We start from the raw sequence: 18,036 nt of genomic DNA, 5'->3' as shown, positions 1-18,036 counted from the left end.
AAATGCACAAGCCTGTGTTGAATCAGTGAGTGAAAGTGAGCTCCTCTTCCCTGGAGTAGAAAAAACCACAACAAAAAAAAAACCTGCAGAAGTATCTTCTGGTACGAAATAATATTGTATGATTGTTGGCATTGAGTGATTCACAGGCCATTCAGAAAATAAACTACGATGGCTTAGAATATAAAGAACAAGACCCCTCAGTATTCAAGAGTTTTCCTGAACAACTGAATTCTGAAAGAAATGGTGGTTGCATATGTACTTCTATCTGTCTCCGCAGGTTACCGCCAGCTGAGCGTAGAAACTACAAGAACGTGTTTGACGCACTTATTCGGATTACGAAGGAAGAAGGAGTGTTCACTCTGTGGAGGGTAAGACAGTCCGAACGCATGCTTCTGTGCTAAGAGCTGGTATGGATAAGTAAGAAAACTATCTCATCCTCTGGGGCAAATGTATGGCATAACGTGTAACACTTGTTCAAAAAAGCATCTCAAAGACTTCTCAGATATGTGTCTATGCCTCAGAGGTGTTAACAATTAAGCCTGGTTGCGGCATCCTGTGGATTTTGGCGCACTTCTTGGGTGTTTACTTTGTGGTTCAAGTAGACGCATACTTTTACAGGGCGGATGCTTTCACAAGAAAATGCCACCAACTTTAACATAACAGTCTGTCAGCATGAAAATGGCTGGTGAAAACTTGGAGGAACGCTTGGACTTTGCCTTCAAGAGCAGAACGCGATAATGTGATTGGGCCCCGTGCGCATCGTCTTCTCAATTGCTAGCCTGGCTTCGGTTCTCGGTGGATGCCTGAACCGTGCCGCAAGGAAACAAACGTCTGCATGCGTAACATTGGCCGTTTCAAACTATCCTAAAATGCCTACTGCAAGTACAGTTGCGAGGTGCCCACTACGCCATAATTGATCCTTTTGCAAATCAGCAAAGGGCCCACTACACATCTGTAAGGCAACACGCGAACCTATGTAGCTGCTCACTGCGTTGATGATGGGTGGGCCTTTAAAACACCCGCTTGTTGCACAATTCACATGTTTTGACGCCAGGCGCAATTCTACACTTCTGCCACGCAATATTACATGCTTTAAGGAGATTCCTCCCATTAAATGACATTCATATAGTGTTTTTTTTTTTCCAAAGCAGTTTCAAGCAATGGCATGGCTTTGTGGTAGAATAGCTGCTTGCCACGCAGAGGGCCTGGGTTAGATACTTGAACCGAAGATTTTTATTATTTATTTTATTTGCATCTTTCTCTATTTTTCGGTTGCGGACAATGCTGATTTTTTGCTCACAACCAACGACACTGACGCCGACACCGGAATTTCTGCAAAATGAGCTCTAACTCTATCGTGTTGAAACAACAACAGAATACTGTTTACCAAACACAGTTATCCCATCCTTGCTACAAATCGTTGCTAAAATTTTTGCAAGAGAATATATAGAGAGTCGTATCTTATTCACACGTTTAATACACTGCAGCCAATAGGTATAAATGTTTCAAAGGGAGCTCTTGAATCTAGTTGATAAAGTAGGCACACAATGACAACCAGTCAGACCTGGCTTTTTATGGCCAGTTTCTGGCCATAAACCTGTTTCTGGCCTTTTATGTTAGAATTTTAAACTGTTCTGGCCATGTAATTCTGACGTTCAATTGCTGCTCATGTGTGATGTATTTTTTGGCGTTATACAATGGCACAATTTTCCTGAACCCCAGCTGATTCATGACTCGGCACATCTTATTGAATTTTTTTAATGTTAAGAGTCTACACACTATGCAAGATAGCACAACTTCACAGCCAGAGTTGTATTACCCTTATAAATTGTCATTAATTGCATTAGAATTCACGATATATGTTGATGTAATCATCAAATTTTGTTTAATTAACTTTAGTTAATCAGTTTAGCGGGGATGTTAAAACCGTTGAACTAAGGCCAGTGAATTCTCAAAGAATGTGCCCTAGAAAGGAATTTTGAAGATTGCACCTTTTTTGAGATAAGAGTAGCCAAACTTGCAGCAAAGTGCGCTGTTGTTCCACATAGTACCTTTTAAAATGTACCTTAAGCAGTGCTGGTCAATTTTAATGGAAGCACCAGTGCATTTCATTACAAACCTTGAGAATGCATATCCTGGAAATTGTGTTAACTTCAGAATTTGTTCTAAGTGAGTATGCCTTGCAGGCTCGCCGTCTTCAATTCCTATATTGCAAAAGCTACCTTAAAGCAAATATTTTGATAGTGAAATTTGCTGATTATTCAGTTATGCATTTTGATTTCTCATGCAAGTAATGTCCACTGCTACGAGTAATCTAGCTCAGGCAATGGGATTGTGCTGTCAGCCTTGCGACGTGCAAAAAAAAAAAACGCCTTTGTTGGGGAAAAACAACAAACAAAAAATCCTAAGGGCAAAGTGCACAACCTATCATGTGTTCATATGCATTACAGGCTGCACTGCATTTGATTTTCTGACTGCAACTATTATCCAGACATGGTCACTCTTTTGAGCATGCATCTTCCATTGAAAGCATGCTCATTCCATGGCTGGTGTTCTCCCGTAGGGGTGTGTACCTACAATTGGTAGAGCCATGGTTGTCAATGCTGCCCAGCTGGCCTCATATTCTCAAGCCAAGCAGCTACTACTTAACTCAGGTAAGTGACTGGAAAAAGCTGCAAGCTGGCTGGTTTTCATCGCACATCACTGCAAATAGAATGATTTACGATGTTCATCTTTTATCGTGAAGAATTTGAGAGAGAACGTATTGAGTCAAACTGTGCTGGCACAGCCTATATAGCACTAAGGCAAGAGTTTGACTTAAAGGGGCTCTGCAACACTTTTCTACGTAATTGTCTAATGGGCTTCATTAAAAGAGCTTATTGCCACACGAATCGACTGCCGCAAAAATGTTTAAAATCCGTCATGCAAGAGTGAAGTTACAGGGATTTGCCGCACGCTTTAAGCGCTTTCTCGCTTTTTGTGCCACCAAGCTTGCTGTAAGCTATGCAGACAGGGGGATGACAAGGGTGGAAGAAGACGCGTCTCTTCATCAGTACGTGTCACGACCTTTAGCACCTTCTTTTCATTTTTTCTTCCAATGTGCAGCTTACCTTCAGTGTGATCGCGAGCGCGTCCGTGGACACGGGGCGGCATTCCGCGGTGGCCATGGTAACTCTGTAGCTCACGATGCTCAAATTAGCCGACGGCCGTGGGCATTGGGTATATGGCGCATTTGAACATGTTTACTTAGCGCAACGATGACGAGGACACAAGAGAAGAGGAGACGAACCACAGCGCTGACTTGCAACTGAATATTTTATTAGAAGACAAGAACGAAAAGAAGGGGGGACACTTCAACCCTCACACCCATGTGACACACAAAACCAATGAAACGGCAGGTCAGCTGACATCCTGAACAATAAAGAGCCTCACGCAGACCACGTGTACTCTCCAACACCAGAGAAGTTAAGATATCGTGCTATCTAGAAACCTAACCTCGCTATCATGTAGGGCAATAGAGGGCACACTGAGAATTGAAGTGTCCCCCCTTTTTTTCGTTCTTGTCTTCTAATAAAATATTCAGTTGCGAGTCAGCGCTGTGGTTTGTCTCCTCTTGTGTCCTCGTCATCGTTGCACTAAGTAAACATGTTCAAGCATTATCACCAACTGGCCCAGCTATCACTTCTTCTACAGTATATGGTGCAGTAATTTGGGTATATGGCATCATTTGTAGAAAGAAGGGGGAGCGATTTTTAGCCGGCTTTGAGAATGAATTGTAAATTCCAGGCAGTGTGCTGCACTATAATGTTTGGCTCCCAATGTTATTGGGAGCCTCGACTACCGATCGGCAGTGTTTTCTGACCATGCTTAAAAAGTGTTGCAGTGCCCCTTTAAGTGCTTGTGACTGAAAGATTTGTCATATTGAAGTTTCATTTGGATCTAAGTTTCTGTCCAGTATATGAAAGCTCACACATGGGCACACAGAGGGGTCACCATGTCACATCAAGTGAGTCGATAGAGCAGTGCGAAGAGGTAGCAACTTGTGACTTTTGTAATAAAGGTTCAGTAAGAATTATAAAGGTTCAGTAAAGGTTGCTTTAGCATATATTCATATGACAAAGCAGATGAGTGATTAAATGTTTGTGAGTTACAAAGTGCAATAGTAATTAATTAGTAATCTGTTTAACAGATTATGTACAACTGAAACTTCAGCTAGCCAAAAACACTGTTACTGGTTTTGCACCAAGTTTTCCATGCCCGACTCGAAATTTTGAGGTACGAAACTCGGCATTTCAAAAATTATACATTAGGTTATTTAAGTTAGCTGTAGAGTTAATTACGCAGTGAAACACAGTTTAATTAACATTTTTGTTATTTGTTACAGTTCACCAGCTACTTAGGAAAATGCTACGTCATGGGAGATGGTAGCGTATCTCCACAGTGATAGCACAACTCTCTTTCTATGGTTATGTAAATCTCATGCAATAAGGCCACTCTGGACGACCAATCTATAGCTCTGGCCTTGCACTTACGTCTTCCTTTGCTGTTCCTCGAAGACAATCTAGAAAATGTGACAATGAATGTGACAGTGAATAAATGAAAACAAGTCGTATTCTCAATTTTATACTCCAGAAACTGTCACTATAAATGGCAAAATTAACCAGGGTCCTAGTATTGAGCTTACCGTCAACTGTGCAGTATATGAATTTATTAGAGCTGTGCGAATAGCAAAATTCTGGGTGCGAAGCGAATTCGAATATTGAAGTATGAGTGCGAATCGAATCGAATATTTTTCGAATATTTCTCGCATATTTCTAGAATATATTTCGAATACTTCGAAGCAAAATTGCAGAAAAAAAGTTGGAGAGGATTCCTAAGCATATTCTTATGAGATAGCAACATGAAAGTGTTTCTTTTTGCTAGGTTGAAGCGCAATGTAGAGGCCGAATTGTATTTATGTACATAATTTGGTGCAACCAAAGTGTTGCCGACAACACTTTACATGTGATAGGCAAAGATGCCATTTCCTCAGCCTCTCCTCCTCTTTCAACTTCTGTGGAAGCCAAACTGATGTGGTGGACAAGGGTGTGCTCCCTTCAAGTCCGGAGTTCCAAATCTGCCTCTTAGACATCGATATATAATATCTGAAATTTTGGATGCTAAAAAGCTTTGGCGTCCGATTTTTCGGACTTCCTGCCCAAATTTCAGGTCCAGAACAGCATTACTGAGCCCCCACCTCTGCCACATCTTTCATCTCCATGTTGGAACCAGCGTTTTCTTGAGTTAACACACTTGCGATGGTAGCGGAGCTTGAAAGGCAGCTTTGCCGCAATGCGGGGGTGTGATGAGGTGAAGCATATCGAAAATCTAGGGACCACTTCTAATCGGACGTTGACTGTCTCTTGGCCATGTTCGACCGTAACGGAGCTTGAAAGGCAGCTTTGCCGCAATACGAGAGTGTAATGAGGTGAAGCATATTAAAAATTTGAAGGGGGCACTTTCATTCGGACGTTAACTGTATTTGTTTTTGGGAAGTTCGAATAGTTCGAATATAAAAATTCCAGTGCGAATCGAATCGAATAGCAAACACTATTCGAAAAATATTCGAACTTTCGAATATTCGCACACCCCTAGAATTTATGTGAAGCACTTTTTTTTTAAGAAACACATATCTAGGCTTCTGCTCATGGGCGTCGGCAAGGGGGTGCAAAAGGGGCACTTGCCCCCCTCAAGCCACACCAGCTACACCTGACCCGAGCTACACCAACGCTCCTCCTCCCTCAGCAGCGATTCAACACTGGTTTGCACCCCCCAAGACAAAATCCTGCCGACGCCCATGCTTCTGCTTATCTTTAAACATAGGCTATGCAGCTAGGTGGTCAGTAGCAGCAAGAAACACTTTGGCACTGGCATATTGCTAATGTGATAACCATGATTCCAGTTACTGACATGGTTTTACTGGCTGCTGCTAAGCGACTGAACTACAGAACGACTGCAGAGACTTGATTGTGTGATCATTCCGTTGCAGGTTACTTCCGTGACAACATCATGTGCCACTTTGCTGCCAGCATGATCAGTGGTCTCATCACAACAGCTGCCTCCATGCCTGTGGACATTGCAAAGACCAGGTGTGTTGGTGTCAGCATGACATTCTTCTTTTTTTGTTCTTTCTTTACTTACTTTTCCTGCACTTTACTTTGGGAATGTGAGCAAAGCTTTGAAAATGATTCTTTCTCTTTTTTTTTTTAAGAAGCCTAAACTGGCTTAGTGTTTCTTTTTAGTGTACAGCGCAATCATGCACAGCACTGTAAGCGAAACGCCAGATTTGTATTTTTAAAGTGATTGCAGTGTTGGCAGGAAGACCTCATTGATAAATTTTTCATCATACAAACTTGAGGAAATCTCTTCATGTGTGGCTAGGGCAGAAGACCAGCCATACACCTAGACGCACATGGTCGTTTCTTATGTGCTGCATCTGCAACCCGCAGTGCAGGTAACGCAGCCACAGCAGGTTCAGTCAATTGACGCAAACAGCAAAGCCAGTTCAAGCAGTTTTTATCTATAAAAGCACTACAACAACCAACACATGTAGACAGAAGTGCGCTCCAACTACAAACAAAGGATAGGGTTTGCCAATTCGCTCGGTTGTCAGGTGATCATATGTTGCGTCCCGTTGTACTTGCTGCAGGGTGCATGTGCTGTCCACAATGTTCAGCTAAAATATCTCATAAGCACCCTTTTGGGGGTGAGATGAACAGGTTATCTTGGCTTGAACACCTAATTAGGTGTTTATTAACTCTTTCAGGACCGTGTAAAAAAGAGGCAATGGGGAAGTTTTTTTTTTATTAAATCAAGTGATAGCGCTATATTTCTGTTACATACATCAAAATGAAGCTAATGAAATGGTCTTTCATACAAGTTGAAATATTACACATAAACGTTATACATACATACTAATAATAAAAAATGTCCTATTGAACACTTGCTAAAAACATGGCCTATTGCCTCTTTTTTTACTTTGAAAAGTTTGCTAGACATATCTGCAACACTTTTTTTTGGTGTGCTTCGAAACAAGTGCAGTACTCATGCCCCATGTCACTTGTGCCACTCAACGAAACAGTTCCGCGCAGTAGTCAAACGCAAATGTACTTTACATGTACGGCAAAAAAACATTTGTTTTCAACTGGGTTTTCTTTTGCTCATAACAGAGCTTGCAATTCTTGCACCTGTCTACTTTTTCTGGCCTGTGGAGCGCATGCCTCGCAAATGGGGGTGGAGGAGGTGGAGAAGTGTGGGCTGGCCTGGCATCGTCAAGATTGAGAAGCTGATGGATGAGCTCTTCTCTAAAAACTTGTTGAGACTCTATCAAACAGAAATAGAACAATGTGAACAAACGGCAAGCCTCCTTGGCGACTCGCGAGAGAAGCAAATGCGAAACTACGCTCGCCTGCGAGTACTGGCTAAAGTTTTAGGTCGAGCCTCGCCTGAATTGCGCTGCGAAATAAAATCCGAGCTGTCAAAGTCATCTTCGGACACTTCACTGCTCGACTCATCAAAAAAAATCTGTCGTCGAAGCAGCGGAATCACGCGATTCACATCGGTTTCTCTGCGCGGCCTGACGCGAGCCCGACGCCACAGTCCGCTACGTTTGCCGCCGCCGCCGCCGCTGCCCACAAATCCCTCTCTCTCATGTATCACCGCCTTCCGGAAAAAAGTCAGATTATGCCGAAACCGAAAGTCTAGTGATAAAACTACACGCTAGACAGCAATACATGTAAAAACGCGCGAGAATTTGAACGTGCCAGCGCGTGGAAAGCCGTCAATCATATATGATCGTTGTTCCAAGGGGACGGTCCCGAAAGAGTTAAGCCACGATGATCTGAACACGTGTGTTATCATTAGAGACCGGATTTTAGGCAAATGCCTATTTTGTTTGTTGCGCTCCTATCGCGCCATTTTGATACATGAGTATGAATTAGAGGTTAAGAAGGGTTTTTATAGTGTTTTTATGGTGCCTATAAACGCCTATTTTTGGCGTTTGTGCCTAAATGCTTACAAATGCCTATAAATGCCTATTTTCAAAATTGGCATTCATATTAACACTATTTAGCCTCAAGTTTCGCTCATGGGAGCAGTTTGAGACCTTTATTCATGTTACCGCACAACATTGACTGTTCGGAACTATGGGGTTCAACCTAGCCCTCCAGTTCAACCAACTCCCGGAAACAACTGCTAGCAGCCGTAAAGTGGGACACGCCAGCGACCATTCGCCGCCGCAGAGACATGACGCAAGCAGTTAGCGAATGCGAGACTGTGGAGAGCCGTCAGCGGACAGGAGAGTGAACAGCAAAAACAGAAAGAAAAATGTGATGTGCACGCAGCTTCTGTTGTTGTAATTTACTTTGTAAGGTGTACACTTCATTAGCGTAGCCAGAAATCTTTTTCGTAGGTGGGGGAGGGGGGGCTCCAACCATACTTTATGTATGTACGTGCGTTCACTTAGATGTGTGCATGTATATATATATACATGCAAAACGGAAAAGTTTAGGGGAGCGGGGAGTTGAAGGAGGTGTTGGTGGAACCCCCCGAAACCCCCCTCCCCCCTGGCTACGCCGGTGGTTCACCGCCAGGGGAGAAACTGGCTCTACGCGATTTGACCCGGCCAAAGGAGGAATTCCTCCGTTCTGGTCTTTTAGCGATCTATCTGCTCCTTCTCTGCCCTTCTCAGTCATGCCGAGAAGACACCCATGAGTGCGTTGAATCGACAGTATACACTTGTAGACCGTGTTCTGCGAACCGTACGGGACAAAGCACGGCCTTGTTCAACTGTAGGCGCCTTTGTGCCATCTTAAGCTATAACATTTTTGTTTGAGATTATTTGCATTTATGTGAAAATTTATTTTGCCTATATTTACGATTTTGGAAGCCCAAATTGTTGTTTTGCCTGCCTATTTTCGGCGCCTAAAACGAGCTTTTTTAATGCCTAGGAATCCGGCCTCTAGTTATCAGCTTTAAATGTACTGGCTCTAAATTGGGTCCTTGAAATTGTTGCTCAGAGAATGTGTTACGCTGCACTTAAAAGCGTAGAGTTTGCCTTCATTCTATTGAATACATGCACCATTTTTTGTTTCAGAATTCAGAACATGAAGACAATTGATGGCAAACCAGAGTACAGAGGTGCCATTGTGAGTATTCCCCAACTGCAAAGTGTTTCTCCACTCACTATACTAGTTGCCATTCACTATTATTAACCAATACCTTTATTATTCAATCACTAACATACTACAGTGCTTCCTTTAGTTCATGGTTTAGTGTAGACAATTATAGCACAGGATAAATTGACTCACATTCGTGCTAGCATACTGTAACATCTAGACTCCTTGTATTGCAAGACGTAAAAAGCACAGTTACGAATTATCTAATAATAGGGTGCTAGGCACACTTGCTTGTGGTGTGATTTTTCTGATCACGCCTGTTCAGTTTTCATGCCTGAGCTTTTGGCAATATTGTCATGTGGTCGTGACGGCGAAGAAGACGGCAGTCGGGCTATTAAAGACGTAACTCTTTATCTGGGCGAACCTGTGCTTGGGAGACGAAAAGTCAAACTACAAGCAATACAAGCTGTATACTGATGGCAGCAAACAGAGCGTTGGCCGTCAATAATCTGACCTACAGTAATGTGCATTGATTTTTACACATGCAGCATCGAACAACATTCGAGCCTTAACGCCAGTGGCCGCATTAGTTCTAGAATGAACTCAACTGTTCGCGTTTGTGCACTCAAGCCTATCAGACGATTCTGAAATAATCTGGAAGGTTCCCAGACATTCGGGCCCCGTTTACGCGAGGCAGTGGTTATACGTGTAACGGAGCAGTTACATAAATGTAGCAAAAGAAGCGCACCTGGCAATATTCTCAATTCACTGGAAAAAATTAAGAAAAAAAGAGCAGAAGAGAATCGGCTAACCCTATCCTTTGCTTGCACTTCCAGGGCCAAACATTAGCGAGCAAAGCTTCTGTTTCTGTGTATGGAAACAGAAGCCATGCAATTCAATAGACCTTACATTGTCACACTAGCCTTTAGGCTAGCTCATACGTTAACCCCTTAAATGCTTTGGAGGAGCAGAGCTCGTCCTGCCCAAACTGTCCCCAAACTGCTTTGGACGAGCAGAGCTCGTCCTAGCGGAACAGGTACTCCCCTCTAGCGTTCAGGGCAAGAGGCGCTCTTCTACAGCTTAGATTGCGTGTAATCCACCAGATGGCAGCATTTACTTGGCAATTTATTTTTCTCCTGCAGAAAGAGCGCGGTTTTTGTATGAAAAGATGGCTTGCGGTGGCGGGCACCTATGCATAACTGGCTCGTCAACATGAAAGGAGGCTTTTCGTTTTCCTCATCTTGTTCGAGTGATGATCATTCGGATACAGATGTTTATCTTGTGTCCGGAAGTGAAGACAGCGAAGGCGGTGAATTGAGCATCTCCTCCGGTGATGATGAAAACAGCTCGGAAGCGAACATCGCGAGTGCTCGACCGTGGATCCTGCTTGATGCGGACAATCTTCCTGTGAAGCCTCCTCGCTTTCCATTCTTGGTCATTCCAGACAAGACTTTCAACTTGTCATTGCCGGATGACCTTATGGAATATATTCAGCAGTTTCTTCAAACGTGCTTCGTTTGCTCTCGGAAGCGAGGAGAAAACGGGAAAAAAATTGAGAAAGGAAACTCGCGTTTGGTGCAGGAGCTGCAACAGGCCCCCTTGCGTTATTCCGTGTTTTGATTTGACTAAGTATGTGGTCCAAATATTTTTTTAATATCGACTAGCTATTTTTTAGTACAATCAGATTCGAAATCAGCAATAAAAAAAATAGGCACTTTTGGTTGGGAAATTTTCAAAAAAATAAAGCACTTAAGGGGTTAAAATGTCAGTGGTCATGGATTTACCTCTGCGTGAAGATTCAGTTTTTTTTTCCTTCAGGTATACAAAAGTCGCCCTTAGGGGACAACAGAGTTTCTCCATCTGCAGAGCTGTATTTACCAACCAGAGTTAGCTTGTAACTTTTCTCAAACAACAAATGACTTGATGTTTCCATGAACTGACAACCTGGTAGGCTTCCCTTCTTGTGGAATGCTCATGATCTCGCATAAGGTTTTAGACTGAAGACACAATATTGGACAAAATGGCTTTCTTCGTAACTCCTATAATAAAGCACATCAGCAACAGGGGCGTAGCCAAGGGGGGAACCCCCCCCCGAAATTTTTCAGTTTTGCTTGCGTATATAGGCACGCACACATACAAACGCATGCACGAACATACATAAAGTATGGTTGAACCCCCCCCCCCCCCCCCCCGAAAAAAATTTCTGGCTACGCCCCTGATCAGCAAATGCTGGCTTTGCAATGAATGAGACAACATTGTGTAACATTGTCAACAACTGTTTATTGAATGCAAAGCAAAAAAAATGGCACCTTACAGAAATGTGGCAATGCACATGCTACTGTGCACAACACAAGTGAATTCACCCTGCAATGTTGTAAGTAAACATTGGCCCGAAACATTAGCTTAGCGTGCTTCGAAATAGACAGCACTTTCAAGACATTCATCGGCACTGGCTGTATTGGATGCATTCAAAACTCTGTGTCGAAAAGTGAGGACGACAGTTAACCTTCCTCTCCATAGTTGTTGATCACAGTTGACACAACAAAAGGGCAGGTGGACCTTCCGAGGCCAGCCGTATTCATGAATGTTAGGTGGGGCCTCATGCTTCTTAAAAATTAAGGCAGCTTCGCGCTAGTGGTGTCAAGCCTGATGGAACAGCGGAGCTGGGTGGCCATCGTTGTTTCCCTTTCTTTTTCTTTCGCTTTTTGTCTGTCTCTATCTATTTCTTTATTACTCTCTCTTTCTTGCTCTTTTTATCTTCTCACTCTTTCTATCTCTTTTTCTCTTTCTTCCCTTTCTTTCTCTTTCTCTGTACTCGTTCTCTTGGCCATCTGAATCATGGCATCCCATGCCAGACAAATCGGTGCAGCGAGAGAGTGCGGGCCGGGCGCACATGCTCAAGGAGCAAAGCAGAAGACAAAAAGAGCATGCGCCGGCTAAGTCACTGCACTGCATGCGCGAGGCGCAGCTGTGCCAGTTGCTAGGAGACGCGTGATGCCATGTAAGGTAGAGGCCGTTCGTGACGATAGCTTTTGTCAACACCTTGTAGCGGACCTCGAGCTTAATTAGCCGTTCGTGACGATAGCTTTTGTCAACACCTCGTAGCGGACCTCGAGCTTAATTAGCCGTTCGTGACGATAGTTTTTGTCAACACCTCGTAGCGGGCCTCGAGCTTAATTAGCCGTTCGTGACGATAGTTTTTGTCAACACCTCGTAGCGGACCTCGAGCTTAATTAGCCGTTCGTGACGATAGTTTTTGTCAACACCTCGTAGCGGACCTCAAGCTTAAACAGCTCCGCTGTTAAAAAATGCTGCATACAGTTTCTGGAACAGCGATGCGCTGTGATGTTACCAGAACCTGCACGTATCATGTCAAATGCGCAGCGCACTGCTTGCGTCGAGTGAATTCACTCAGAAGAACTGAGATTCAGGATGTGTGCATTGTACCTTTGACCAAAGCGGCTTTGGTAAAACAACATTGTAATGTTGAAGTGCAGGTGTATAAGAAAGCCACTACTGGGCGACGTACCTCAACATATCCCTGAGAGCTCTCACATAGAAAAAAACATCTGCAAAATCAGAGACAAAAAATTGGCTGTCATAAATATCATATTGTGTATATACACTACTCGCTCATGGGCAAGAAACAAAATCAGCATCCTTCGATATCACACCTATCCTTTAGATTGCAGGCACTGCTGGACAGAAAAAAAATCATAGAGGTCGAGACCCGTACGATATTGGACACAAAACACCAAAGAACATGTCTGTAAGTAAAGTGGTCCACAAAAAAGCACTATCTTTGGTCACAGTAATGCTTAGACGTGCAGGGCAGCACTGCAAACATTGCAACTGCAACAGTAGTCTTTTTTGGCAAGAATGGCGAGGACATTGCGATGTAGCACTGCTCATGACCACCGAACAACTGAAAGACCATGCCATTCAAAACTAGCATGCTTAAATCTGCTCGAAGCATGTTATGAACATACACTAAAAGTAAACAGCAGTACAGGAGCCTTTGGACAGCAATGATCGGCTTGGTCTCAGTCTGTTAACATGCATAACGACAACAAGGAATAAAAACGTCCCTTACATTCTTAGTGAAGTAGACAACATGAAATATCGCATTTTCTCACGTATAACCCGCACAGAAAATACAAAACATTCGAAGCTGAAGTTGGGCTGCGAGTTATTCACTAGTTGGCATTGCGGTAATGCTCAGGAATTTTTTTTTAAGGTTGTCCGCAGATTGTAGTTAAGGGGGGCCAAGGCTACTGTGTATACAGGTGCGGGTTATATGCAAGGAAATGCGTTGTCAACAATGTCGCACAACCATGTTCTGTTTCCGTGACGCAACCCTGAAGGTACACCGGTCTTTGTACAAATGCTTTAACAAGCAACCAAACTACATCCACTATCAGTCATTCAATCAATTTCTGCTAGAAATGGACAAGAAGCTTTGCAACAACGAACAACACTGCTTCAACAGTTGAGGTTTTCCCACAAAATGTTAGTGAAAGACATTAGCAGCAGCCAAAAAAAAAAAAAAGAAAATGTTCCAACAGGCTAGATTTCAACTCTCCTTTGTTGGCAACTTGATCCTTTTTAACTCATTGCGTGCTTAGGAAAGCCCCTCCATAACTACTACACAAACAACTTCAGAGTTTTTATTACTGTAAAAAAAACCTTTTTTTCCTTTTAAATGTGCACAGCTTCAGATAGAGTGAGCTTCACTAAGATCTTTGCACAAACAACTTTCTTGGTTAAATCACCGGCATCTAAGCATAAAAAGTTAATATTTCTGGCCAACACAGCCTCATTGTGGTTTGCCTGTGACTAGGTGAATGCCATTTCAAGCTTGAAAAAAAAAAAAAAAAAATGTCACTCCCTTCCACAAATCTCCCTCTACATATAGTATGAGCTTGTGAAAATTGCTGTGCATGATAAATGGTGGTGTAAACAACTTAAAAGAAAAGTGTGCAAGTGTTTTGCCTCTTCATTGAATAGTAATGTATGGTAAAAAATCTCATAGGGAAAAAAAAACAAATACCCTTGGTGACTCAACAAGAAATAAAAAAATACACTGGGGAATGAAATATAATTAAGTACAGCTTAGATTGTGTACATATTGCTCTCACCCTTTGTCACAATGGGATTCTGTAGTGATGTTATCACTAGTTGCACTTGTGTAAATTATCATACAGTGCTCATCACATCTAGTAAGACGAGCGCTTCTGTGTAATGTACTTGCCCACCACATGTCACAACGTACCCGTCGTGCACATTTTCCTGCCCTTTAGTCCATTGTACCCTTACGACGACGGAGTACCATAAGTGTGTAAGTGATGGTAGTCACCAGTGACAAATTGTTCTTCAACGATAAGATAAAACACCTTCACAAGCACAGAGAAGGTGCAGCGTGGCTGCGTTTGGTTAGCCAAGTGCTTTCGGCCATATGCTATGCACTTGCAGTGATTACGACAGGTTAAAGCCATAAATACAATGCAGTCCACTTTTGCCAGCATTAACAAAATGTGAGAAGATGATTATGTTAAGTGTAGTGACTGTAGGCTGGGTCACAGCACAGCTGGTGGGCACGGTTCAGCTTCTCTTGTTAACTAACTATCTGTACAAAATGCTTGGGCAGTCACTGAGCGCTTGCCGATTCATGACGATGACAATTTTCTATCTACGACACACGGCAAACCTCGACCATAACAGCTCTGCTGTAAAAACAAAAACATTTGCACAAATTACCCCAGCAAGCAGAGCCACGGAACTGCGATGTTCAGCACTGCTCTGCAGGAACAGGTGGCTAGCAACATTCACCGGTCACCAACGTTTTTCTGTTGACACAGTACACCATGAATGTGTGGCATGTATGCCTGTGCGAATATTCGAGCGTTTCGACACAATATTAGGATTTCCGAAATTTCGAAGTACTATTTGAAAACGAATGGATAGACGTATTTTGCCTCATGTTACCAGCCTAAAGAGATGGTTTCACTGCAACCTTGGGTAGCTAAGCCGTGAAACAGCCTATTTATGGGAAATCCACACTTCTGCATAGCCACACTTCATGGTTAAGTGTGCATATTAACTGCACCTCGATTAACTTTTTTTTTAAGTTTAAAGGCATGCTATGCGGGCCTATATGGGATAAGTATGGCAAATTTTAAAACGTAGCGCATCTTACCACTTATAACTTGGACCCTACCACTACTAAAATCCTGCTACTATTCATATTCGTCTTGAAATAATTAGATACTAATTACCATTTGCTTCGATCTAAGAAAGTGATATTCGCACAAGCCTAGTGGAATGGTAGAGAAAGTCCATCACTACAGCCATACAGTATTTTCAGAAGTGGTACCTAATAAAAAAAAAAAGAATCCAGTCTTTTGCTTCCCTTTCTAGCTTATCACCACTAGTACTCAGGATAACCTTTACTACCACTGGGCAGCTGCTGACCAATGATCCACACAGTGCTCCGTATGCAAAATCTTTTGAAAGTTGGTCAGCGAGGCTTTTCTGGAGTCCACAAAGAAATGGTTGATGCAATAAAAGGTACTATTGAGGCCTCCTTTAGATAAGCAAGAAAATGCCCTGCTGTAGACAGACACTCACTACAGTGCGGCGCCGTGTTCACAGCGCTTAGCACAGTCTCGCCTCCTCTCATGCTGTGCTGATGCTTGCAACTTAAATTGAGGATGACGCAGCGAGCCATGGAAAGAAAAATGATAGGTGTAGCCTTAAGGGACAAGAAAAGAGCAGAGTGGATCAGGGAGCAAATGGGTGTTAAGGACATCTTAGTCAAAATCAAGAAGAAATGGGCAGGGGCAGGGCATATAGCACGTAGGCAAGATAACCACTGGTAATTAAGAGTAACAGACTGGACTCCAAGAGAAGGCAAGCGTGCAAGGGGACGGCATTAAGTTAGGTGGGCAGATGAGATTAAGAAGTTTGTAGGTATAACGTGGCAGCAGAAAGCACAAGACCGGGTTGATTGGCGAAACGTGGGAGAGGCCTTAGCCCTGCAGTGGGTGTAGTCAGGCTGACGATGATGTCTTTCCCTCCACCACAGGACGTGCTGACGAAGGTGGTTCGCAACGAGGGCTTCTTCAGCCTGTGGAAGGGCTTCACTCCGTACTATGCTCGGCTGGGGCCGCACACGGTGCTCACGTTCATATTCCTGGAGCAGATGAACAAGTTCTACTATCGTGTTGTCCTCGGGGACACCGAAGGACGGGGAGGACTGTGAGACTCGTTTGAAGTGAAAGAAGGAGCCATATTGCCATCTGTCTTTCGTCCCGGCCGGCCGGCGGTCACCTCATCTACTCTCCTGACCGCTCGCGTGCACAGAGTCCATTGCCGGGAGGCACCAGTCCCCTTCTCTGTGTAGCCGGTCTATAGTATTTACCTTGCGTGTCCAGGCACTGCCTTGAAGCATTTTTGTGGTTGGTTGGCTGTTAGAGGAGAATAATAAAGTATGTATTCGCATTTTGGGCCTACTGAGGGTGAAGCCTTATATAATAACGAAGCAGTCTGCCCAGCACAGAGTCCAGTTAAAAGTAGTCCATAACACACATCATGCCTGCTCCGACAGTTCACATCCTTTACGGTACTTGCAGATAGGATGTGGTTATATCCAATGCCACGGTTTTGAATGGTGCTAGCCAACACCACATGGGCAAGATGTAGCACACATATGCAAATGCACAAGAAAGTGGATTGCGAAACGCACCTGTTGCTGTAGCTCATTTGATAGAGCATTGCCCATGTTAGCTCTGTCTCTCATACCAACCCCCAGTAAACTAGGTATTTTTAAAACTTACTTTTACATCAAGTTTTCATATCATTGCTTAATTTTAGTTAGAGGAGCAGCTGATCTCATTATGCTTCCCTGGCTTTCAATGTGAGTTAGTTTCACGTGGATGTAACCAATTAAAAGGAATCAAGCCTCTCAGTTCACTCTCTTGCTTATGACTACTAGTATAATTTGCATAACATAATTAGGCAGATGTTGACAAAATGATCACACAGTGCATCATACTTAGCGAACGAGCAAATACGTTGGAAGGATTGTCAGCTAGGCATAACTATCAATGAATGCAGACAGAGACAGGTTGTTTATACCCATGAGCTCCCATTGAGGAAATCATTGGACTCTACAAGATAAACAATTTGAAGACCGTTTGTTTTCTTTTATGCACAACACCAAGACAATCCTGGCATTCACAGACATTTGTTAAAAAGCTTTTGGAGTACCATGCTCACAAGCATACTGCAGCAATCCAACTGGTCAACTGTGTTGCAGTAGTGCTTTTCATGGCTCAAAGTAACGCAATACAAAAAGCAGAGTGCAATCGAGATGCACATTTCCCTTCAGCCCTGCGAGTAGAGTTAGTCAACCGAAGTGCCCCTTAAAGGGGTGGTGCCATCAAAATTCGAGGCTATAACAAGCCTGTTGTGGGTTTCCTTTGTATGCAAGGACATTCCACACGAAGGGTCGGACACAGCAAACGTTTAGAATATATTTTAATTCACTTCCAAAGTGTACCTAAATGCTCATTCTCCCGATCGAAACCCATCGCTAGCGCGCCAACACTGACGTAGATCTGTAGGATGGGCAACGAAAGTTGTAGTGACGTCACACCAAATCTGCTGTAGTAACGAGAGTTACCTCCGGACCTCCGCCACTTCCACAACGTACGTACCGGCTGTAGTGAACTAGAATATATTCTAGTTCACTATAGTACCGACAAAGCATCGGTTGCTACATCACTCGCCGTGTTTCGATCGCTTCCTGTCTATGTGCGTCACAGCCTTGTGTGGTCACGTGACCACGCCTCCTACACTTCTACGTCACTGCCCAACCTCG

The 18,036-nt window shown here is 43.4% G+C and overlaps 2 protein-coding genes across 3 annotated transcripts in view; one reads left to right on the top strand and one right to left on the bottom strand.

Moving 5' to 3' along the window:
• Positions 1-16,655, top strand: part of LOC119390427 (mitochondrial 2-oxoglutarate/malate carrier protein) — a 27,034-nt gene extending 10,379 nt beyond the window's left edge. The window contains exons 6-10 of the mRNA XM_037658042.2: positions 278-368; positions 2,564-2,654; positions 6,029-6,128; positions 9,134-9,185; positions 16,240-16,655. Coding sequence (XP_037513970.1) covers positions 278-368; positions 2,564-2,654; positions 6,029-6,128; positions 9,134-9,185; positions 16,240-16,416 — 511 coding nt within the window. The 3' untranslated portion in view covers positions 16,417-16,655. The remainder of the gene's footprint in view (positions 1-277; positions 369-2,563; positions 2,655-6,028; positions 6,129-9,133; positions 9,186-16,239) is intronic.
• The window catches only part of LOC119390428 (L-carnitine dehydrogenase), a 22,653-nt gene continuing 17,168 nt past the window's right edge, over positions 12,552-18,036 (bottom strand). For both annotated transcript variants that reach the window (XM_037658044.2, XM_037658045.2), the window contains exon 7: positions 12,552-16,621. The gene's annotated coding sequence lies outside the window, so the exon portion shown is untranslated. The remainder of the gene's footprint in view (positions 16,622-18,036) is intronic.

This window comes from Rhipicephalus sanguineus, chromosome 4 (assembly GCF_013339695.2).
Source record: "Rhipicephalus sanguineus isolate Rsan-2018 chromosome 4, BIME_Rsan_1.4, whole genome shotgun sequence".
Classification (NCBI taxonomy): Eukaryota; Metazoa; Arthropoda; class Arachnida; order Ixodida; family Ixodidae; genus Rhipicephalus; species Rhipicephalus sanguineus.
This window is presented reverse-complemented; position numbering and strand designations above follow the sequence as displayed.